The 18,525-nt window shown below is 59.0% G+C and overlaps 4 protein-coding genes across 28 annotated transcripts; 3 read left to right on the forward strand and 1 right to left on the reverse strand.

Annotated features, from left to right (window-relative positions):
• Positions 1 to 56: 56 nt before the first annotated feature.
• On the forward strand, positions 57 to 3,539 carry arf2b (ADP-ribosylation factor 2b). Its single transcript, XM_049760009.2, has 5 exons — positions 57 to 216; positions 1,331 to 1,488; positions 1,598 to 1,708; positions 1,778 to 1,902; positions 2,028 to 3,539. The coding sequence occupies exons 2-5, from the start codon at positions 1,341 to 1,343 to the stop codon at positions 2,187 to 2,189; spliced, it is 546 nt and encodes a 181-aa protein (XP_049615966.1). The 5' UTR covers positions 57 to 216; positions 1,331 to 1,340; the 3' UTR covers positions 2,190 to 3,539.
• Positions 3,540 to 4,090: 551 nt separating this feature from the next.
• On the forward strand, positions 4,091 to 7,400 carry LOC125991650 (growth factor receptor-bound protein 7-like). 15 transcript variants are annotated; one of them, XM_049759891.2, is made up of 14 exons: positions 4,093 to 4,502; positions 4,762 to 4,870; positions 5,013 to 5,093; positions 5,164 to 5,311; positions 5,394 to 5,515; positions 5,597 to 5,671; positions 5,762 to 6,010; positions 6,084 to 6,182; positions 6,255 to 6,338; positions 6,387 to 6,503; positions 6,604 to 6,649; positions 6,720 to 6,807; positions 6,875 to 6,972; positions 7,045 to 7,400. In XM_049759891.2, exons 1-14 carry the CDS (start codon positions 4,405 to 4,407, stop codon positions 7,269 to 7,271), a joined length of 1,641 nt encoding a protein of 546 aa, XP_049615848.1. In that variant the 5' UTR covers positions 4,093 to 4,404; the 3' UTR covers positions 7,272 to 7,400. The 15 variants fall into 15 exon arrangements, with proteins under 15 accessions (XP_049615854.1, XP_049615858.1, XP_049615845.1 ...); XM_049759903.2 differs by having other exon boundaries at positions 4,094 to 4,502; positions 6,875 to 6,968; XM_049759888.2 differs by having other exon boundaries at positions 4,092 to 4,502; positions 6,255 to 6,503.
• Positions 7,294 to 16,704, forward strand: LOC125991630 (SRC kinase signaling inhibitor 1-like). 11 transcript variants are annotated; one of them, XM_049759750.1, is made up of 21 exons: positions 7,294 to 7,440; positions 7,540 to 7,636; positions 8,104 to 8,220; positions 9,535 to 9,740; positions 10,782 to 10,808; positions 11,531 to 11,732; positions 11,913 to 12,042; positions 12,139 to 12,319; positions 12,399 to 13,219; positions 13,296 to 13,385; positions 13,540 to 13,580; positions 13,739 to 13,762; positions 13,914 to 14,092; positions 14,214 to 14,389; positions 14,549 to 14,682; positions 14,778 to 14,925; positions 14,980 to 15,169; positions 15,238 to 15,505; positions 15,580 to 15,713; positions 15,818 to 15,931; positions 16,008 to 16,704. In XM_049759750.1, the coding sequence occupies exons 3-21, from the start codon at positions 8,199 to 8,201 to the stop codon at positions 16,107 to 16,109; spliced, it is 3,189 nt and encodes a 1,062-aa protein (XP_049615707.1). In that variant the 5' UTR covers positions 7,294 to 7,440; positions 7,540 to 7,636; positions 8,104 to 8,198; the 3' UTR covers positions 16,110 to 16,704. The 11 variants fall into 11 exon arrangements, with proteins under 11 accessions (XP_049615707.1, XP_049615710.1, XP_049615701.1 ...); XM_049759753.1 differs by lacking the exon at positions 7,294 to 7,440 and having other exon boundaries at positions 7,488 to 7,636; positions 8,104 to 8,243; XM_068649442.1 differs by lacking the exons at positions 7,294 to 7,440; positions 7,540 to 7,636; positions 8,104 to 8,220 and adding exons at positions 9,142 to 9,375; positions 10,465 to 10,585.
• A 171-nt stretch (positions 16,705 to 16,875) lies between these two features.
• ccr10 (chemokine (C-C motif) receptor 10) lies at positions 16,876 to 17,909 on the reverse strand. Its single transcript, XM_049759978.2, has one exon. It carries the CDS (start codon positions 17,907 to 17,909, stop codon positions 16,959 to 16,961), a length of 951 nt encoding a protein of 316 aa, XP_049615935.1. The 3' UTR covers positions 16,876 to 16,958.
• Positions 17,910 to 18,525: the final 616 nt, after the last annotated feature.

An 18,525-nucleotide genomic window follows, 5' to 3' on the forward strand; every position in this document is an offset into this window, starting at 1 on the left:
GACATTTTGTGCAACATCCCATACGCTCTGCGATTGGACGCCATCGTCGGGGAGGCGGGAAAAGAGTGACGGTCTGCCTTGCTGCGATTGGCTTACAGCTGCTAGTAGGACGCACTGGAGCGCCGGCTTCCACTCGCTTGCGCAAGACGCCATTTTGGAGTAACGGTCAATCTAACGGAAGATACGCGAAAGCTCCGCAAGCGAGCCTTTGACCAGGTAAATCTTCTCTGAATCCAACGGCGGATCCCCTCGGCACCTCCTTTGTGAGATATGTCGGCGCATCCGAGCGCAGCCTTTTCAGTCGTGGCTTTGACGTGCGGTGACGCTCGTCTCGGCGCTGCTGTGACGCGGCATTTAGCGGCTAAGCTAGCACAGAGCTGGCTCCTTACGGGCCGATCTGATAACGTTCCTATCGGAAGCCCCCCTTCGCCCACCATCATCGTTTCGCTCAAGCCACCAGCTCCTTAATGAAATGACCCCGTTTTAAAAGCACGGCGATTGTGATGCCTTTTGTTAATGACGCCCGTGTTAGTGTAGCTAATGCCTAAGGGCTAACGTATCCGCCCTAGGCGATGCTAACTGTAGCCGAGCGAGCGAGCGCCCGACAACTTCATCTCTTCCTAATGCACCTTCTCTAGAGGCCAATCGCCCGCACTTATTTGGCTTTTGCTTCCGTTATATTCAAGGGGGACCCTATTGTCGCGGCTGAGCTTTGCCTCAAGTCACGTTCAATGTCCGACTGTGGAGCAGCAGGCCGCCAAGCGATTAGTCAGCTCCGCTCCGCTTCGCTTCGCTTTGACGCCCATCGGGGACGACAAACGTCGGACTTGAAGAGCACAAATGCGTCACGTTGACATCGGTCGGCCACGTTGACGTTTTGTTGGACGACAGTTTAGTGCCATGCCAGTGCCATGCCGGCAGCACGATGAACGAAGGGCCACTCCAGTGGGATTCCCCTATCGGCAGTCCTCAAGAAGGCTGCTGCTGCTATTATTATTATTAATATCATTAATCAGTCGCGCGTTACCTGCTCGCGAATCACATTTGAGCGTGTTGTGTGTGGTTAAATTTGCCATTGTAAACACTCCCCAAGTCCCGTTCGACAGAAGCTTAAATAAAATGCAAGAAAGAGTGTGAACCTGCGGACGGAAACTAGGATCAGTCTCTTGTACCCGGTGGCATCACTAGCAGCACAGAGGCAAATCGGGCGAAACGCGTACACGATCGCTCCCCCGCTCAAAGTGGAGTTCAAAGGGTGGTCAGCCGTATTACATGCGCCGGCGTCTCGTGAGCCTTCCTCACAACCCGCGTGCTGTGCTTCTCCCGGCAGCGTCGTCGCCATGGGCAACATATTTGCTAGCGTCTTTAAGGGCCTCTTTGGCAAGAAGGAGATGAGGATCCTCATGGTGGGCCTGGACGCCGCGGGGAAGACCACCATCCTTTACAAGCTCAAGCTGGGAGAAATTGTCACCACCATTCCCACCATCGGTACGTCTCGCCGCCTGCCCAACCGCGACCCTGCGCTTGGAACTGCCGCCGAGCCTTTCCTCAAAGTGAGCTGTTGCTGTGCGCGCCTCTGCCACCTTGTCACCTGCAGGTTTCAACGTGGAGACAGTGGAATACAAGAACATCAGTTTTACCGTGTGGGACGTGGGCGGTCAGGACAAAATCCGTCCGCTGTGGCGCCACTACTTCCAGAACACCCAAGGTGAGCCCATCGACGGCGCACATCCGCCCGAGCGAGCGAGCGCTCACTGACGTGCGGGCGTGTGCGTAGGTCTGATCTTTGTGGTGGACAGTAACGACCGGGAGCGCGTCAACGAGGCCCGCGAGGAGCTGTCGCGTATGCTGTCGGAGGACGAGCTCCGAGAAGCCGTCCTGCTGGTCTTTGCCAACAAACAGGTGTGAAAAAGCACAGCGCGAAACCAACGCGGCCTCCGAGGCCTCTTATCCGTACGGAGGCCGCAACGTAATTAGATTGACGTGTGCCTTTGCCCCTCACTCACCCTCCCTCCCTCCCTCCGCAGGACCTCCCCAACGCCATGAACGCTGCCGAGATCACAGACAAGCTGGGCCTGCACTCGCTGCGCCAGCGCAGCTGGTACATCCAGGCCACGTGCGCCACCAGCGGGGACGGCCTCTACGAGGGCCTCGACTGGCTCTCCAACCAGCTCAAGAACCAGAAATGAGCGCTCCTCTTCTTCTTTCTTTGTTCTCTTTCCGCTCACCGCGCCGGCGCCCTGTCTGACACCTGACCCCCCCTCCCCCTCCCACACACATACACACGTTGTAGGGGTGCGCTGCGGGTTAGGATGGGAATAACAGTGGCGCGCCTTTGGTGCCCGTTGGACTCCCCAACCTCCCTCTCAGCCTGCACTCTCCCTTCCTCCCCTCTTCCTCCTCAGAGGAAGCATGGTTTTCAAAGCCCCACCCCTCCCTCCCTCCCTCACTGTATTCAATGCCTGATTGCTAGATGTCATTTCACCCCGTATGAAGCGTTTAACCTGTATCAGGTCAGAGTTCACAGCCCCCCCTTGCCCCCCCCCCCCCCACACACACACACACACTTCCCCATCAATCATGAAAATCATGCTGTCTCTGCAATCACACCCCACCCACCAACCCAACCACCCACCCCCCAGCACAAGGCGCGTTTGTGGCAGGAGTCAACAAGACTGTGATGAGCTTCATTGTCAACATTTGAAAGCAACTTCTCTTTTTCTTGTTCTTCTCGTTCTTCCTGTCACGCAATTCTATTTGTACTTTTGACTGCGCAACCAAACAAAAGCGTCCCGGCAGTTTGGACACAAACAAACAAACAAAAACAAGAAAAGGACAAAAAATGTGTCCACCAGCCAGCATGTTTTCAGGTCTAGCGGTCGCCGTTTGGTGCGGATGAAGGATTTGGGCATCGGGTGAGGCCGGCGGGTGGTGGAGTCGGCTCGGCTGGGCTCAGCTGGGCTCAGGTCTGTTTGGGGAGCTTTTGAGGCGAGACCTCGTCGCCCCGTCCCGCTATAATGATTGTAAATGTACAAGGTGTTTGTGTGGGCTTTGCTCAACAAATACAAACATGATTTGGTCCAGGAAAAAAAAAGAAAAAACGCCATGACGTGGTCACGCACCGCAAATGTCGCTCCAACGGGTTGTGTATCAAACCGGGCCGCCAGGTGGCGCCAAAGAAGCATCAACGAGATTGCAAATGTTAATTTGGGCCACAGTCCGCGTTTTCATTTCTCGTCGGAATAAATGTTTATTTGTACAACACTCAGCTTTTCATTTCATCTTACTTTCATTTTTATGTCTCCTCGAAAGATGGTTTTGTTTGATTAAATGTTTAATGTTATTTTCTCTTCATTGGTCAAAAGTCATTTGATTCTAACGTTTTAATTGAAGTTCACTCTAATAAATGCTTATTTGTGTAACAAAATGATTAGTTTATTCAAATTAGCTATTTATGTCTGTTAGCACAGGATTTTTTTTCCCCCTCTGGCTAAGGGGCAGCATGTAACAATATCTAATAAAATGCACGTTTTTTTTAATTTTTTGTTTTCTTTTACAATGGTTACGTTTGTTATTGTACTTTGGTTTCAGCCAGATTTCATGACATCTAATAATATTGACCGTACAACTCAGTAATTCTTACAAAGTTATGTTTAAACGTTTTCTGATACTTTATTGCCTGTCAAACGGCATGCCATGATATACATACCATTAATCGGTAAGACCTTTTAACTTTTCTATTCATTTGTAGAACTTTTCATGTGAATTCAAGCATTTGTACAGCAAGTTCATCTCAAATTGTTCATCAATGCTCATTTGTTTAAATGACTAAGTGTTCCTTTGTAGAAGTTGCTAGATTTGAAAGTCTTGTTTAAGAGGTTCATCTATGTAGTTCTTGGTAGAATTTAATTGTAATTAAAATGTTGATTATCATAAATATTCAAACAGTGGCTCCAATCCTTTTTTCATGGCCTTAAAAATTCATGACATTTTTTTAAAATGATCACTTTTTGTTCTGTCGGTAGATTGGTCGTCACGTGATCACCTGGCTCCTCCCCCGCAGCCGGCCAAAGGTGTGGGCGGGCGTGACGTCATTGTCGTCATAATGACTGGCAGTTGAGCGGCGGCCTGGGAACGACAGGTCGCGCACGCCACAGGGCTGCCGCCGGCGAGTCGCCACGGAGAGACAAATGCCGTCACGCGCTGTGTCTACTCTACTCTACTCTACTCTACTCTACTCTACTCTACTCTACTCTACTCCACTCTGTTGTTTGTCAGGTTGTGTTTGTGGCTTTGCGTCGCCGTCAGGTGAAAAGGGGCGCCAAGCGAGTGGACGCTGGCGGCTAGTTGTCTTCGGAAACGCGAAAGGGTTAGATAGGAGAGCCGTGCCGCTTTGAGACGGACATGTGGCAAAAAGAAAGTTTGGGCGACGACGTCACCCGTCTGGAAGTGCGCCGTTCCCAACCAATCAGCATCGCCAGCTGGACTTCCGTCAACAGCAGGTGCGTCATGACGTCACCAACAAGCACTGCATGGCCTCCGCTCCGGACTCCATTGGGTGCCACGTGGCGACTGCTTCCGACTTGTCCGTCCACGTCCATTTTTGGGGTTGACATGAGTAGCAGTTGTTTTTTGTCTGTCTACACGAGCACTACGGCAAACCAGTCCACTTTGTGCCTATGTAGCATAGTTTATGTGGCTACGTGTACGCTGGCATTGTTTGTTGACACCGAGTGACACCGGTTTGCCTTTCTCTCACAGGAGCGACGGGAGCCAGGGTTTCTCATCATCTGCGCCATGCGTCCCGAACCCCTTCCCGGAGCTGTGCGGCCCCTCCGGCTCTCCCGTGGCCACGGTCGGCGACAAAGACGTGAGTCGGGCGCACGCGTCCTTCCTCGCCCCTTGCCGTTTGACTTTGCGAGTCATCGGTCTTAAGGGATGCTCGCAAGCATTCGCACGCACATGCGCTCCTCCGGCCGATGGTGACGCCCGCATGCATGTCTTTGATGGAGCAGCAGCGGCGGCGGCGTTCCTTCCAAGCGAGCGAACGGAGCCCCCAAAGTCCGAATTGGAGCCATCTGAGCGACGGCAACGTGAGCGCGGACGGAAAAGTAAGTTCTGACACGCTCGGGACTTAGTTTGTCCTTTTGCGGCTGGCGTCAGCCACTGAAGGTTTTCAGCGAGGACGAGCACGGCCGCTGGCTTCTCGTGAACGCCGGCGCCACGGCCATGGACGTTTGTATCATGATGGCAGGCTGCGGCGAGCGGGCAAACTTGGCCCTGACGGAGGTCCATCCCGCACTCGGCTTCGGTAACGCGCATGCACACGCGCGCTTCCGATGGCGGGCGGGCGAGCGAGCGAGCGTGTGAACCAAGGCGCTTGACCCCCACAGAGAGGTGCCTGGAGGACCACGAGGCAGTGCTGGAGGTTCAGGCCGGCTGGGCTGTCAAGGCCGACGCCAGGCTCGTCTTCTGCAAGAATTACGCCAAGTACGAGTTCTTTCGGAAGCCCGCGGTAAGAACGCCGTCCCTGGCATGCTTAGCTAAGCGATTGACGGGCGCGCTACCGTCGGCTCACGTGACGTCTTGCCCTCAGCTTTTCTTCCCGGACGGCATGATCGCGGACGGCGGCAGCGGCGACAAAGCCGTGACGTCGCGACAGCCGGTGCAGGTGGCAGCGCATGACGCAGCGCACAACGCAGCGTCACCTCTCGCGCCGGCCCTCCGATGACTCTGTCCCGACGTCCCCCCCCCCATGCAGGACCTGGTCCGTCAGGGCTCGTGTCCCGACATCTGCGGCTTCTTGCACGTGAAGGAGTGCGGGAGGAAGTCGTGGAAGCGGGCTCACTTCCTGCTGCGCCGTTCGGGTCTGTACCGCTCGTCCAAGGACACGTCCAAGGAGCCGCGCCAGCTGCATTACGTGGCCGACCTCGGCCACCTCCACGTCTACAACGTGGTCAACGCTCGCAAAGTTTACGGCGCACCGCAAGACTTTTGCTTCGCCCTAGCGGTCGGTCACCTTTGCGCCGTGTCTCGGCGCTAGCAAAACCCGAATGGGACTTGAGCTGTGTGTATGCGTACAGCCCTCAGGTAGTCCGGTCCGCCTTCAGCACGTGAAGATGCTGTGCGCTGACAGCGAGCAGACCAGAACCTGCTGGACCTCGGCCTTGCGCTTATTCAAGGTGGGATTCTGATGCTTTTGATCGGTCGGCGTGACCCGCATCTGACCCGCTTTCTGGACGTCTCTGCGTCAGTATGGAAAGCAGCTGCAGTGTAACTTCCAACAGTCCAAGTGGGCCCGACAAAGTTTAGATGGAATGAAACTGACGGATGGCAGAGTGAGCACACACACACACACACACACACCAATGAAGATGACTCTGCAGGCCAAGTTGCAGGCCACCCTGGTGGGCAAGGACTCTTCAGCAAGTTCCGCAGACCGAGTCGTCGAGACACCGAGCGAGGCGGATTTCGTGGAGCGGCAGGAGCAACAAGCGTTTTGGGTGAGGAGCAGGCGCGCCAGCTCGTTGCTACAATGTCGGCTGTGAGGAGTCACGCTCATCGTGCTCTGACCTGTTTTTTTTTTTTGGGGTGGCTTGTCAGCATGGGGAAGCCCTGCGCCGCAGCCTGCCCGACCTGAACTGGGCCCGTAAGTCGCCGACGTCTCCTTGCCGCCGCTTTTGGCACCCGAGGTGACTGTTTGTTCCCCGGATTGTCAGCGCTCCACGCCGGCCAGCCGTGGTTCGGCGGCGCCGTGACACGAAAGGGAGCGCAGACGCTGATGGAGAAGCAGGGCCTGGTGGACGGGTGAGCCCGGCTGATAGCTGTCTTTGTGCGTTTGCACCTTATTGACGTGTTTGTTTTCTTTGCGCAGGACGTTCCTGATCCGGGGCAGCCGGCAGCACGCCCGCTGCTTCGTGTTGTCGTTGTGTTTCCAGCTGAAGACTGAACACTTTCTGGTCATCCCGGTGGGTGAGCGCCTGCCTCTCACGTGTGTTGCTGCGTGCGTGCGTGCGTGCGTGCTAACAGCGTGTGCGTTTCCAGTGCGAGGAGGGGGGGCGGCAGTATCTGACGATGGACGACGGCGCAACTCTGTTCACGGACCTGACGCAGCTGGTGGATTTCCACCAGATCAACAAAGGCATCCTGCCTGTCTGCCTCAAGCACCCGTGCATACTTTGAACTGCCCCGCCCTGCCTGGCCTGCCCCTTCCCCAAACAGATGGCCGGACGGGGGCTTCTGTGGCGCCACCAGCCGGGTCACGTGACTGACGGAGAGCCTTCCTCCACGTCAGCAGGAAAGTAGACGACCTCGGCGACGTGCGTCCTCTTTCCGTTTGAGCACATTTGGGAATGCCTTTTTGGAAGCGACTTTGGTTCAATAAAACATTTTGCACAAAAGATGATTGGCCAGCCTCATGGCTTTCGAGCAAGTGATCAGGTATTGATGAGATGGCGCCATCGTATCGGGCGGGCACAGAGCACGGTGATGCCCTTTGGTAGCTTGTTGTGCTAACCGTATACTTTTGTCCATGTTGAGTGTGCGACGAAAGGCCAACAGGAAGCCAGTCCCGCCGATGTCACCCACAAGCGCTGCCGCGACGACATGGCACCACTTTCGGTGGGAGCGTGCGCAGGTGACGTTTGCATTTCATCATTCATTTATGCCCCATTAGCATTTGAGCGCCTTGATTTCTACATTTACACACACGTGCATGCGCTCACGGACACGCACACGCACACACACAGGACACAGGGTCAGGCACAGGCATTTGTAAGCCTATGCTTCAGCCCACCACACTCCTTCCTGCTCAAAGACACAAAGCGAGATACACACACACACACACACACACACACACACACACACACACACACACATCCAAATGTGTATAGTGAGAAGCCAACACGCAGAAATACGGGGACAGGGAAACACACGCACAGCGCTTTGCTCGCTCGCTCGCTCGCTCGCTCACTCGACTTGCCGAGATGAAAGTTGGTGCAGACGGGGTGTCGGCCCTTTAAGAGGCTGCGCAAATGGGCGGTGGGTGAGGGGGGCATCCATAAAAGAAGACTTTATCCAACGTCCTCCGCTGTCATCCGCCAGCTTCGCAGACGTGCCGGCTCGCTGGCCATCCGAGATGGCCAGACTGTGACGACGAGCGCTGAAGAGGAGGAGGAGGAGGAGGCGGCGCACTTGGAATGGGGAACTCGTCTTTCCCAGGCACGTAGACTCCGCCGCCGCAGGTAGCCTCAACTCTGCCGCCCGCTCACATGCGCGCTCACGTGCGCGTCTGTGCCATCCTTTGCTTGCCGCGGCGGGAACTCAGCCAGCGTCTCGCCTCGGTTCCCTCCCCCGGGTGCCAGCGAGCGCTCTCGTGCCGCACGCTCCCATTACGTCGGCGTTTGGAGTACGGCGGAATTGCCTCTGTAATAAGCGCTGTCCGGAAGTGGCCTATCAAAGACCGCAGGCATTGCAGCACTTGCAAACTAGAGCCCGACGTAGACGAGCCCAAGCTGTTTTGCCAGAGAGCGAGAAGAACGCCTAGGCGTTGTACAAGTGGCGTGACGCCGAGCCAGCTATAAAGTCAGTTGCCAACCAATCCGGAATCCCTTTCGACAAGCAATTTTGCCACGTCCCATTTGGGCAAATTAACGCCATTTTAAAGTCGGCCGCCACCGAGTGAACCAAAGTGTCATTACACGCAACATCAATGAGGGTTCATGGCACACGAAAATGTGCCAAAATAGCACAACTTGCGCCGGTTGCTTTGGAGCCTGCAAATGAGGCACAGCACCAAACGGAAGCTGGCGCTGCCGTCACGGAAGTGCCAAAAGTTGCGGCTCAAAACGGCCAGCCGACATAACACGGCACGGCGGGGCGCCGCCGCGGCTCTCGTGACGCAAATTGCCCAAAGTCCGTTCCGCAAATGAGCCCGTCAGGGAGCGAGTCTGAGGGAAGCTGCGGGAACGCTACGACATCGTCCGAAGCGGCGAGGAAGCGGTGGCGCTGCTAGAGGGGGAGGGGGACTCGCTGGGGGCACATGTGCAACGCCCAGATAGCGGAGGAAAAGTGGAGCGAGAGAGAAAAGCCCTTCATTCTGCGCCAGAGAGGATTAAAGAGGAGGCGGCGGCGGCAGCAGAGGCGGGGGGGGAGGTGCAGCTCACCAGACACCAAGACGTCGCATGTGCCAGCTCCGCTCGATCCTCCACTTGGGGGGGTTCCCTCATAAGCGCCTCCAACCTGCGCAAGCCAACGTGATGGCCTTTTGGCGCCATGTCCACGCCATGGCCGCGCTTACCACATTGGCTAGACACCAATGTGGCGGCGTGACACGATTGGCTCGCTGGAAGGCGTGTTGGCAGCACACAACGCCAGGTGGGCGTGACCCGCTCGACGGAGCACAGCCGTTCCACGGTTGACGTCAGGCCGGGCCCAACGCAACGTTGCGCGAGCCCCGTTCACGCTCGGCCTCTGACGGCACCGCGATCCCGTTCACGCTCGGCCTCTGACGACGCCCTTTGGCCTCCCGCGCAGGTCGAGAGAAGAGAAAGAATCCCATGATCTCCGCCAGTGATGCCGAATTCCTGCCGGCCGCATCTCGGGGGGACCGGCGCTCCACCGCCTCCCTGTCAACGCCATCCTCCTCGCCGAAGCGGCCTCGCAACGCGGTCGACGGCCCGGAGGCCCTACGCGGCGTTTGCCGGGAGGTGTCGGCGGGGGCCACAGCCGGGGGACGACAGGTATGCCCGTTGTGACGCCTGCCCACCCGCACCTTTGCCCTTGCTAGCGCAAGCACTTTTTAAGCGCCACACGTATTGGAGACTAACAGCCAGGTGATGTCATCAAGAGTTGCCCCCCGAGTTACCCGATTAGCATTGTGCCATTTCCGTGAAGCAAATGCATAATTAAATTGCCGATAGAGGTTGTACAGAGTGGGCGCACTCCTGTGTGCCGCCTCTGTAAGCGTGTAGGGTGTGAGAAACTAGCCGTCGCTACATCATTGATGGGATGTGATTGGCGTTATTACGCGTCTGTCTTGCGTGATTGGCAAAATGGGATTGGCGTTGCCTGTTTAGAGGCGGGAGGGGCTGAGAGACAGTGAGAGCGAGCGAGGAGGAAGGGGAGGAGAGGAGAGGGGAGGGGAGGGGAGCAGGATGCGGATCGCCTCGGAGGCGCCGCCGCCGCCGTCGTAGCGACGAGACGTTTGGTCGCGCGAAAGCTGCAGCGGGCGTCTCAGGGAGGGAAAATGGAGCGCCGGGGCGGTGAACAGCGTGGAGGACAAATGTGCTTGCTGAGTAACCACGGTAACAGTCTCCACCTGTCAGGGGAAAGGATGCTGGTGTCGTGCCTGTAAATGTGCTGCATGTGCGGCCAGGAACCCGTGTGCGTGTGCGCGCGCGCGCGTGCGTGCGCGTTGCTGCACTGACAGCCTGCTGAGTGAGGACTGAATGTGTTTGGCTGCAGAGGAAGGGAAGGGTGTGTACAAAGATGGCTGCTTGTGCTGCCCCGAGGTCACTTCCTGCCGTGCCAAAAGCGGCAACAACAGGCCAATCATTTTGCCATGGAAATCAACTGAGGTCCGATGGTGGGGCGGCCGCTGTTTTTTTTCCTCAGTACCGCTAGCTTGAACTTGAAAACAAACATTTTTTTCGTTCCACCGGCACGTCAATCGGCCAATGTGACTCGGTCGATGTCCGGTCCTTCCTTTTGCCTGGCCATCTGCGGATACGTGGAATTTGAGGGCGCCCGATGGATGACTTTGTGTTGTTCTTGTTCCTCAGCCGCAAGCTAACTACTGGAGCTTCAAGGTCAGCACTCGTCTTTCTTTCTTTCTTTCTTTCTTTCTTTCTTTCTTTCTTGCTCTCTCTCTCTTGCTCTCTCGCTCGCTCTCTCTCTCTCTCTCTCCCCCGCCATCGTGCCCGCCTGCCCAACATCATCTTCATTGCACTTTGGCTGCCGCACGGGAGCAAAAAAAGCAAAGTTTAATAGCAAAATTTCACATGAAGATGTGTAAAAGTTCTGGTCCTTTTGCTCCCTCCCAAGTCAAAGCTGCCAGTTTTGGGGCGCTTGAGCATTGTCAAAACAACAGGATCATGATCAAAGGATTGACCTTTGACCTGAAATGTCCCATCCCATTCCAACATCAAGCGTGCCGCCTTCAAACATGAAATTGTGTCTGTGTGCGTGCGGCGGCCACATCCAAATCCCGCCGCAGCTGCCCGTCTGCCTCGGAATGACAAACGCTTGACAAGGATTGAGTGACGCTAAACCTTCGCTCGGCTGCCGTTGTCACGGGAACAGCTCTGCTCCATCGTGCTGCCGTCGTGCGATGTCAAGCAGTGACGTGTGTGTGTGTGTGCGTGCGTGTGTGCGTGCGTGCGTGCGTGTGTGCGTGCGTGCATGCGGCGACCTGTCAGAAGTATCTGGCACCACGAGTCCATTCGTCTGTCCGTCCGTCTTTGGGAGTAGACCAGGAGAGAATGCATTGAGTGACGTCCAACTCACCCATTGTTTGTGGCGTGTGCGGCAGAGTCGGACACCGCGCCCTGGCGGCCCGAGCCCACCGCCGCCGCCGTCGGCAGCCAGCAGAGGCTCCTCGCCACCGTCCGCCGAGCACCGGGGCGCCATGTCAGACAGCGAGCTTCCTGCCGCCTTTTGCCGCACAAGCAGACTGCGACAGAGTCTCCCACTGGCCCGATCCTCGGCCAGCCAGTCCAAGCCGCACGCGCCAGGTGAGCAGCCTGGCCCCGGCTGGCCCCGGCTGGCCCCGGCTGGCCCCGGCTGGACCCGGCTGGACCCGGCTGGACCCGGCTGGCCCCGGCTGGACCCGGCTGGACCCGGCTGGCCCCGCCAGCTTCCTCTCCTTCTTCCATCCTTGCTGTCCTTCTCCCTTTCCCTTTCCTTTCTGGCAGGCATGCTGTTCCTGCAGCTGGGCGAGGAGACTCGGCGCGTGCACCTGACGCACGAGCTGAGCAGCCTGGACACCCTGCGAGCGCTCATCGTGCACGTGTTCCCTCAGCGGCTCAGCATGGCCACGCTCAGGTACACCGGGTGGGCGGGCGTAAACAACATCTGACGGCCCCATCTCGGCTCAGCTCGGCAACATCGGGGTGAGCCTCGGGTCCTGGCGCTTTTCAGGTCTCCCAGCACGGCTCTGCTCATCAAGGATGAGAACCGCAATGTCTTCTACGAGCTGGAGGACCCGCGGGACGTGCAAGACCGCTGCGTCATCAAAATCTACTGCAAGGAGCCCGTCTACGGGACCTACCCGGGCCAGCGCCACAACTCGCCCTTGCAGCTGGCCAACGGAGAGATCAGGGTGAGCGACAACGGGACCAAAGCCTGCCTGCCTGCCTCCCTCCCTCTCAATCTAAGAGGCTCGCTGTGTGCTTTGTGAGCCCCTCCAGCGCGAGATGGTGTACACACCCCAGGACTCGCCCCCCAGCCGGCGCCTGGGTGGGGCGGCGCCGCCCGTGTCCTCCTCGCAGCATCGCTCCGCCTCGTCCTCGCCGCCTCAGGGCTTGCGGACGCGGCTTCTCTACAGCGGCGGCCGCCCCACCTCCTACGCCGGTCCTGCAGCCCACCACCATGGCGTGCCGCTGGCCCACCACTCGCCCCACCTGCCGCCGCCCTCGCCGGCCTTTGGCACCTCCCCCAGCGCCATCCTGGAGCGTCGCGATGTGAAGCCGGACGACGAGGCGGGCAGCCACCGCGGCGTGATGCTTTTGCGGGCTGACGAACGCGGCGGGGGCAGCATCTATGTGGCTCCCTATTCTGTGGGCGGCGAGGCCCGCTTAGGGCTGACCGGGGCGCCACCTTCGCCACTTACCAGCCGGAGTGACCCGTACGGCTCCTTGTACCGGCGAGGAGCGGGCGGGACGGTGTGTTCTCTGATGGATGGCGGGGGCGGTGGCGGCGGCCTATACAGAGCTGGTAGCGGCGCCCTTTACAACGACACCTACGCGCCGTCCATGTTGAGCCTGCGAGTTGCGGCGCCCTCCTCGCCGCAGAAAATTGCAGACGCGCGCGAGGCCTACGCCAGCACACTGCCCTCGCGCGGCTCCCCCGCCAGGGCCGAGCGCCGTCGCGACTCCATGATGTCATCCGTGGGCGCCGACAGTCCCGGGGCTCGGGGGCTGACCTCAGAGCAGCTGTGCCTATTGGCGGCGGCAGCGGGAGGTGACGGGGGCGAAGTCCGAGGAGATGAGAGTGAGACCAGGTGAGGTGGCTGAAACCTTGTGGGGCTCAGGATGATGATGATGATGATGATGATGATGATGTGCGTGGATGTGAAGGGGGCGGATGGAGGTGATGGAGAAGCAGATTGCCAGCCTGACAGGTCTGCTGCAGCGAGTCCTCAGCAGGGCGCCCCAAGACCACAGTCCGTAAGACATGCCCTCCCGCATCCTCGCTTCCTTGTTGTACGAGCGAGCGTGCGTGCATCTGAACGTACTTGTGTGTGCGCGTGAGTCCAGAGCCAAGTGGCCGGAGACCACGGCCTTCTGGTCAAACCTGTCTTCCTTTTCTGCTTTGTGTTAGGGATAAAATGGAGTCAGCCAGCGACGGCTCAGGCACAGATCGTAAGTAAAGTCGAGGGGAACCGCTGGCATGTAGCCATCAGCGGCTAGCTTGGCGCTACTGATTGCCTACTGCAAGCTTGTCCTTGCTAACGTGCAGCGCATCTCCTCTTTGCTGACTGCTGCTAGCATGTAACTGCTGATCATGCTTCTTGTTCTAGCTGGACCTGCTAAACAAAAGAAAGGTACTACATATCAAAGGTCAAGTCTGTGTGGAATGCGCTGCGTGCGTGCCCGTCACATCACACGATGCCATGTGCATGAATGTAAAATGTCGGTCAGTGTGCTCCCAGTTGTGGCGTCTAGCAAAGTAAGGCTCTTGTTGATTTGTCACAGCCGTGACCCCGTCTGGCCCCCTGGCGCTGATGCCGCCGCCGCCGCTCCCGCCCGCTGCCGACGACGCCGCCAGCCAGCCGCTGACTGTGTCCCGCTTGCAGATGCATCGCCACCTGCTGGGCCTGCAGCAGAGCACCAATACGCTGCGGACGCAACTCTCGCAGCTGCGCGACATGCAGGTGTGTTTGTGTGTGTACAGGTGACTGACTCGCGGTTGAGTGTGTGTGTGATTGCGTGTTGCTAATAAAGTGGCTGTGTGTGCTTGCCTGCCTGCCTGCCTGCCTGCCTGCCTGCTGCCAGCTGGAGAATCAGGATTGTGTGTTGGCGCTGCTGAGGAAGACAGAGGCGGAGCTTAATGTGCTGATGCAGGACGCTGCGCGTGCACAAGAGGATCCCCTGCAGCGGCAGCGCCTTCTAGTGGAGGAGGAGCGCCTCAAGTATCTCAACCAGGAGGAGACGCTCGTGCACAAGTTGCAGTCAGTACAGCTTCCTTCCTTCCTTCCTTCCTTCCTTCCTTCCTTCCTTCCTTCCTTCCTTCCTTCCTTCCTTCCTTCCTTCCTTCCTTCTGTCCAATCTCGCGGCCTCCCTTCCTTGGCGATGTTGACCATTTGCGGCCGACCGTGCGTGGCCCCCAGCGACCTGGAGCGGTGGGTGGAGGAGCTGCAGCAGAACAAGTCAAGCACGCCCGGGCTCCCGGTGAGCCAGCGGGACCTCCGACAGAAAATGCAGGAGCTCAAAATGCTGGCCGACAAGCTGGGCAGCCTCAAGAGTGAGTACTCGAGTGCCGAGTACTTGCGTACTTAACTACTTAACTACTGGGTGAAACATCCTGCCATGTCTTCTTCTTCCTCCGGGCCGGGCCAGGCCAGTTCCCGGGCCTGCAGAGCAAGATGCGTGTGGTGCTGCGCGTGGAGGTGGAGGCGGTCAAGTTCCTGAAGGAGGAGCCTCATCGTCTGGACGCGCTGCTGCAGCGCTGCAACAACGTCGGCGACACGCTGGGCGCGCTTCGGAGGTAAGGCCCACTTTTAACGCCTTGACGTGCTCGCTCGCTCGCTCTCTCTGTCAGGCAGGCCAGTGAAAAGGAGCAGCAGGAAGAGGCGGGCAGCGGTGGCCCGTCGCAAACGAGCTCGGCCCTCACTCTGACGGACAGCGACGGGCGGACAGCGCTCTGCGCTGCCGAGCCTCCGCTCAGCTTCCGAAGTCGCGTCGGGGCTGAGAAGAGTGTGAACGCGCACGTGTCGGCCGATGTCACGCTGGTGAGTCGACTGCCCGCGTCTTCCAGCTGACCAGATGATCGTGACGACGTGTGTCTCGGCCACATCAGGCGGCGGAGCGCGACTGGGCCGAGAGGCGCGCCAGCCTGACGCAGTTCAGCGCTCAGGACATCAACCGGCTGCTGGAGGAGACACAGGCCGAGCTCCTGAAGGCCATTCCCGACCTGGACTTGGCTGCCAAGACCGTCACCAAACCGGCCGTGCCCCCCAAACCGCAGATGGCCGCAGCTAGCGATCTGCAGTCGCCGGGCAAGGTGCAGCTGGCGGCGCAGAAACTCAACAGCATGGAAGCGGCGGCCACTTCTCAGCGAGGCTCAGGTAGAGAGGGAGCGAGCCAACAAACTGCACATCTTCTCTGGCAAATTCCATTGAATGTTTGCGCGCGTCGCCAGTGGACGTGGGCGTGTCCCGGTGCCGCGCGGACAAGCCAGCCAAGTCTCCGCCGCCGCCTCCGCCACCTCGCCGGAGCTTCCCGTTGCCACTCGGCGCCGGCCGCGGCACCGCCGATGACGGCAAGAGCAGCAAGGTGAGCCGCGGGGCGTCGCTCGCCTGCCGCCACAGGCTGCCGCGGGTCATTGTGCGCTGCCCACTTTTGGGTGACGCCGTTGTGTGTCTGTGCTGCGTTGAAAGATGGAGGGCAGCGAGGCGCCCGTGGCTCTGCTCAGGCCGAGGCGAGCCACCCCCTCGGACGCAGCCCGCCCTGCCTCCACGCCGCCCGGGGGCCTTGGAGACGAGCAGAAAGAGGTAGCGCTCGTCCGCCCGCCGTTTGTTCCTTTTGAGTCCTTTTCTCAAATGCAAGCTAAAGTGTGTGACTTGGCAGGTGCTGGGCGGTTCGACGGTGGCGGCTCGCCTCAAACATTTGGAGTCCAAAGAGGAAGTGCGAGCCTTGGCGGGAGGCCAGCAGCAGGTATTCCACTTCTAGGAGCCTGCCACAAGACGGAAGCCGGTTGGCCTCCTTCCCCTCCTCCTCCTCCTCCCTCCTCCTCCCCTTCTAATGTGCAATAAGCCACTTGCCGCCTGTACTTTGAAAAAAACACTCCGGCCGGCCGGCCAGCAAGCGCCGTAAAATTACTGAGCGAGGAAGGACCCGCAAGCGCAAAGGATCCCCATTGGCCATTTCCCCCTGGCTGGCTCACTCGTTTCCAATCATTTGCATGACAATTCATTTGTGGTCACGCCGCGTGGGCCGACACCAAGGACCCCGATGCCCCCCCCCCCCCCCCCCCCCACTGGACTCGCGGCGTGGTGATTTAGAGTGTAGAACGTGTCCGTGTTGTGCTCCCCAAAAGACAAATGCCATCTATGTTTTCTACTTGTTTTCTATTTTTATACGCATCGAGTGTGTCGATTATTTTGACGGCGGTGGACCGTGTCCCACCCCCGTCGGCCATTTTTGAGCTGTTCCCCGGCACGGCGTCCATCTGTTGATACAGTCGATCATCTCAGTTGGTGGCATGCAAAGTGTAGACAAAGTGCACGTGGACGACTTGTCATCTTAATGAAAATGCAAATGTGAAGCGTGTCCTGTCGCCGTTCTGTGTGTCCGACATACGTACGGCTGGATGAATTTTAGAAAGCCAGCGAGAGTGTGCGTCGGCACATTGCAGCCCGGCACTGCTGACCATTCCAGCGCCCGCCGTTGGACTGGAAGGTGGGCCGTCGATCGCATCAACACACATGACAATGCAGGCAGCCGCGTGGCTTTAATCAAGTGAGCGTGCAAACAAACAGACCGAGGCCCGGAAAGCGCGCACGGCACGTCGGCGTGGGATCACGGCGAGGCAGCCCGGAGGCGGAGGAGCCGCAGCGCATCTCGGCGGAAGTGCTGGCCTGCCAGGACGTAGACGACGGGATTGAGGCAGCAGCGGGCATACACCAGGCTGCGCGTGACGTACTCCAGCAGCGGGGCGCAGAGAGGCCGCGCCATCTTGACGCACAGCACCGCGCTGTGGGGCAGCTGGAAGAGCAGGAAGAGCGCCACCAGCGCTGCCATCAGCTTCAAGGTGCGCTGGCGCCGCCAGCCGCCAAAGGCCCCGCCCCCAACCGCCCACAAAACTCGAGCGATGCCGCCGTAGCACGCCGCCATCAGCAGGAAGGACAGGGAGAAGACGCCCACGGCGATGCCAGTGGCGGCCTTTTTGACACGAGCGTTGGCCAGCGTGCCGCAGTAGGCGGCGCCCCCGGTGCCCACCACGCCTGAGAAGAGGACCTCGGGCAGGCTGAGGAGCGCCGCTGCCAGCCAGACCGCCGCCGCCGTCACCGCCGGCGGAGCGCGGCGGCGAAGATGGCGCCGTGCCGGGACCACGGCCAGGTAGCGGTCGGCGGCGATGCATACCAGCAGCAGCAGGCCGCCGTACGTGTTGACGGCGTAGACGGCGCGCGTTGCCTTGCACGCCGGCGCTGAGAAGATCCAGCCCACGTTGGTGTCAGCCGCCTGCAACGGCAGCGTCAGCAGCAGCAGCAGATCGGCCAGCGCCAGCTGGAACAGGAGGGTGTCGGTGGCCGAGCGCCGGCGCTTGGCCGCAAAGGTGGCCACGGCCAGAAGGTTCCCAGCCACGCCCGACAGGAAGAAGGCGGCAAAGAGACACGTCTGGAACACCTTGATGGCGACCTCCTGCTCGCCCGCTTCGCACCAGTCGTCCTCCATCCCCTGCCAATCCTCCAGCGACCAGTTGGCGTAGTCGCTAAAGTCCGAGGAGTGGTCGCCGAGGCCTGACGACATCCTGCCCACGGCAAAATACCTGGAGCCAAAATAAACGAGAGCAGCTGCAAAGCTTGTCTTGCCGTGGAGAAGCGCAAACAAACCTGGGACGAGAGAACGCGCTTGGCGTGTTCCGCCGAGCGATCAATTCCACAATGTTCATCAACCCAGCAAGAGTGAGGAGCAAGGGTGCCGCGTCAAGCGCGTTTGCACAAAGCGCCTCCTCCTGACCTCGATGGCACATTCAGCCAATCGGGAGACGGCCGCCGCTCGCGGCTGACCTCTGACCTCCCCGTGTCGCCGAGCCTTGGAGGTCGCCACACCCGGCGGCAAAGCCACTTTTGCTTCGCTTTGCGCTTGTGACCCATTGCGGCTCAACCGCAAGCTTTTGCAAAGTCGTCTTTGAGTGTGAGGCCGAGGAGGTCACGCTTCCTGCTGCCGTTGCTGACACGCCCTGGGCCGTGCCGGCGTCTTGTGCGTGCGTGCGTGCGGGCCACAGAGCGTGTGGCCCGCCACTTAACGAGGAAGGGAGGGCAGGGCGGAAATCCCTAAAGAGGTTCTCAGGCTCTCTGAGTGGCTACAGGAAGTTGTTGTTGGCGCCTGCGCCCGCACTGACGCCGCTTTGTCGGCCGCACGT

This window comes from Syngnathus scovelli, chromosome 21, assembly GCF_024217435.2.
Source record: "Syngnathus scovelli strain Florida chromosome 21, RoL_Ssco_1.2, whole genome shotgun sequence".
In the NCBI taxonomy this organism is placed as follows: Eukaryota; Metazoa; Chordata; class Actinopteri; order Syngnathiformes; family Syngnathidae; genus Syngnathus; species Syngnathus scovelli.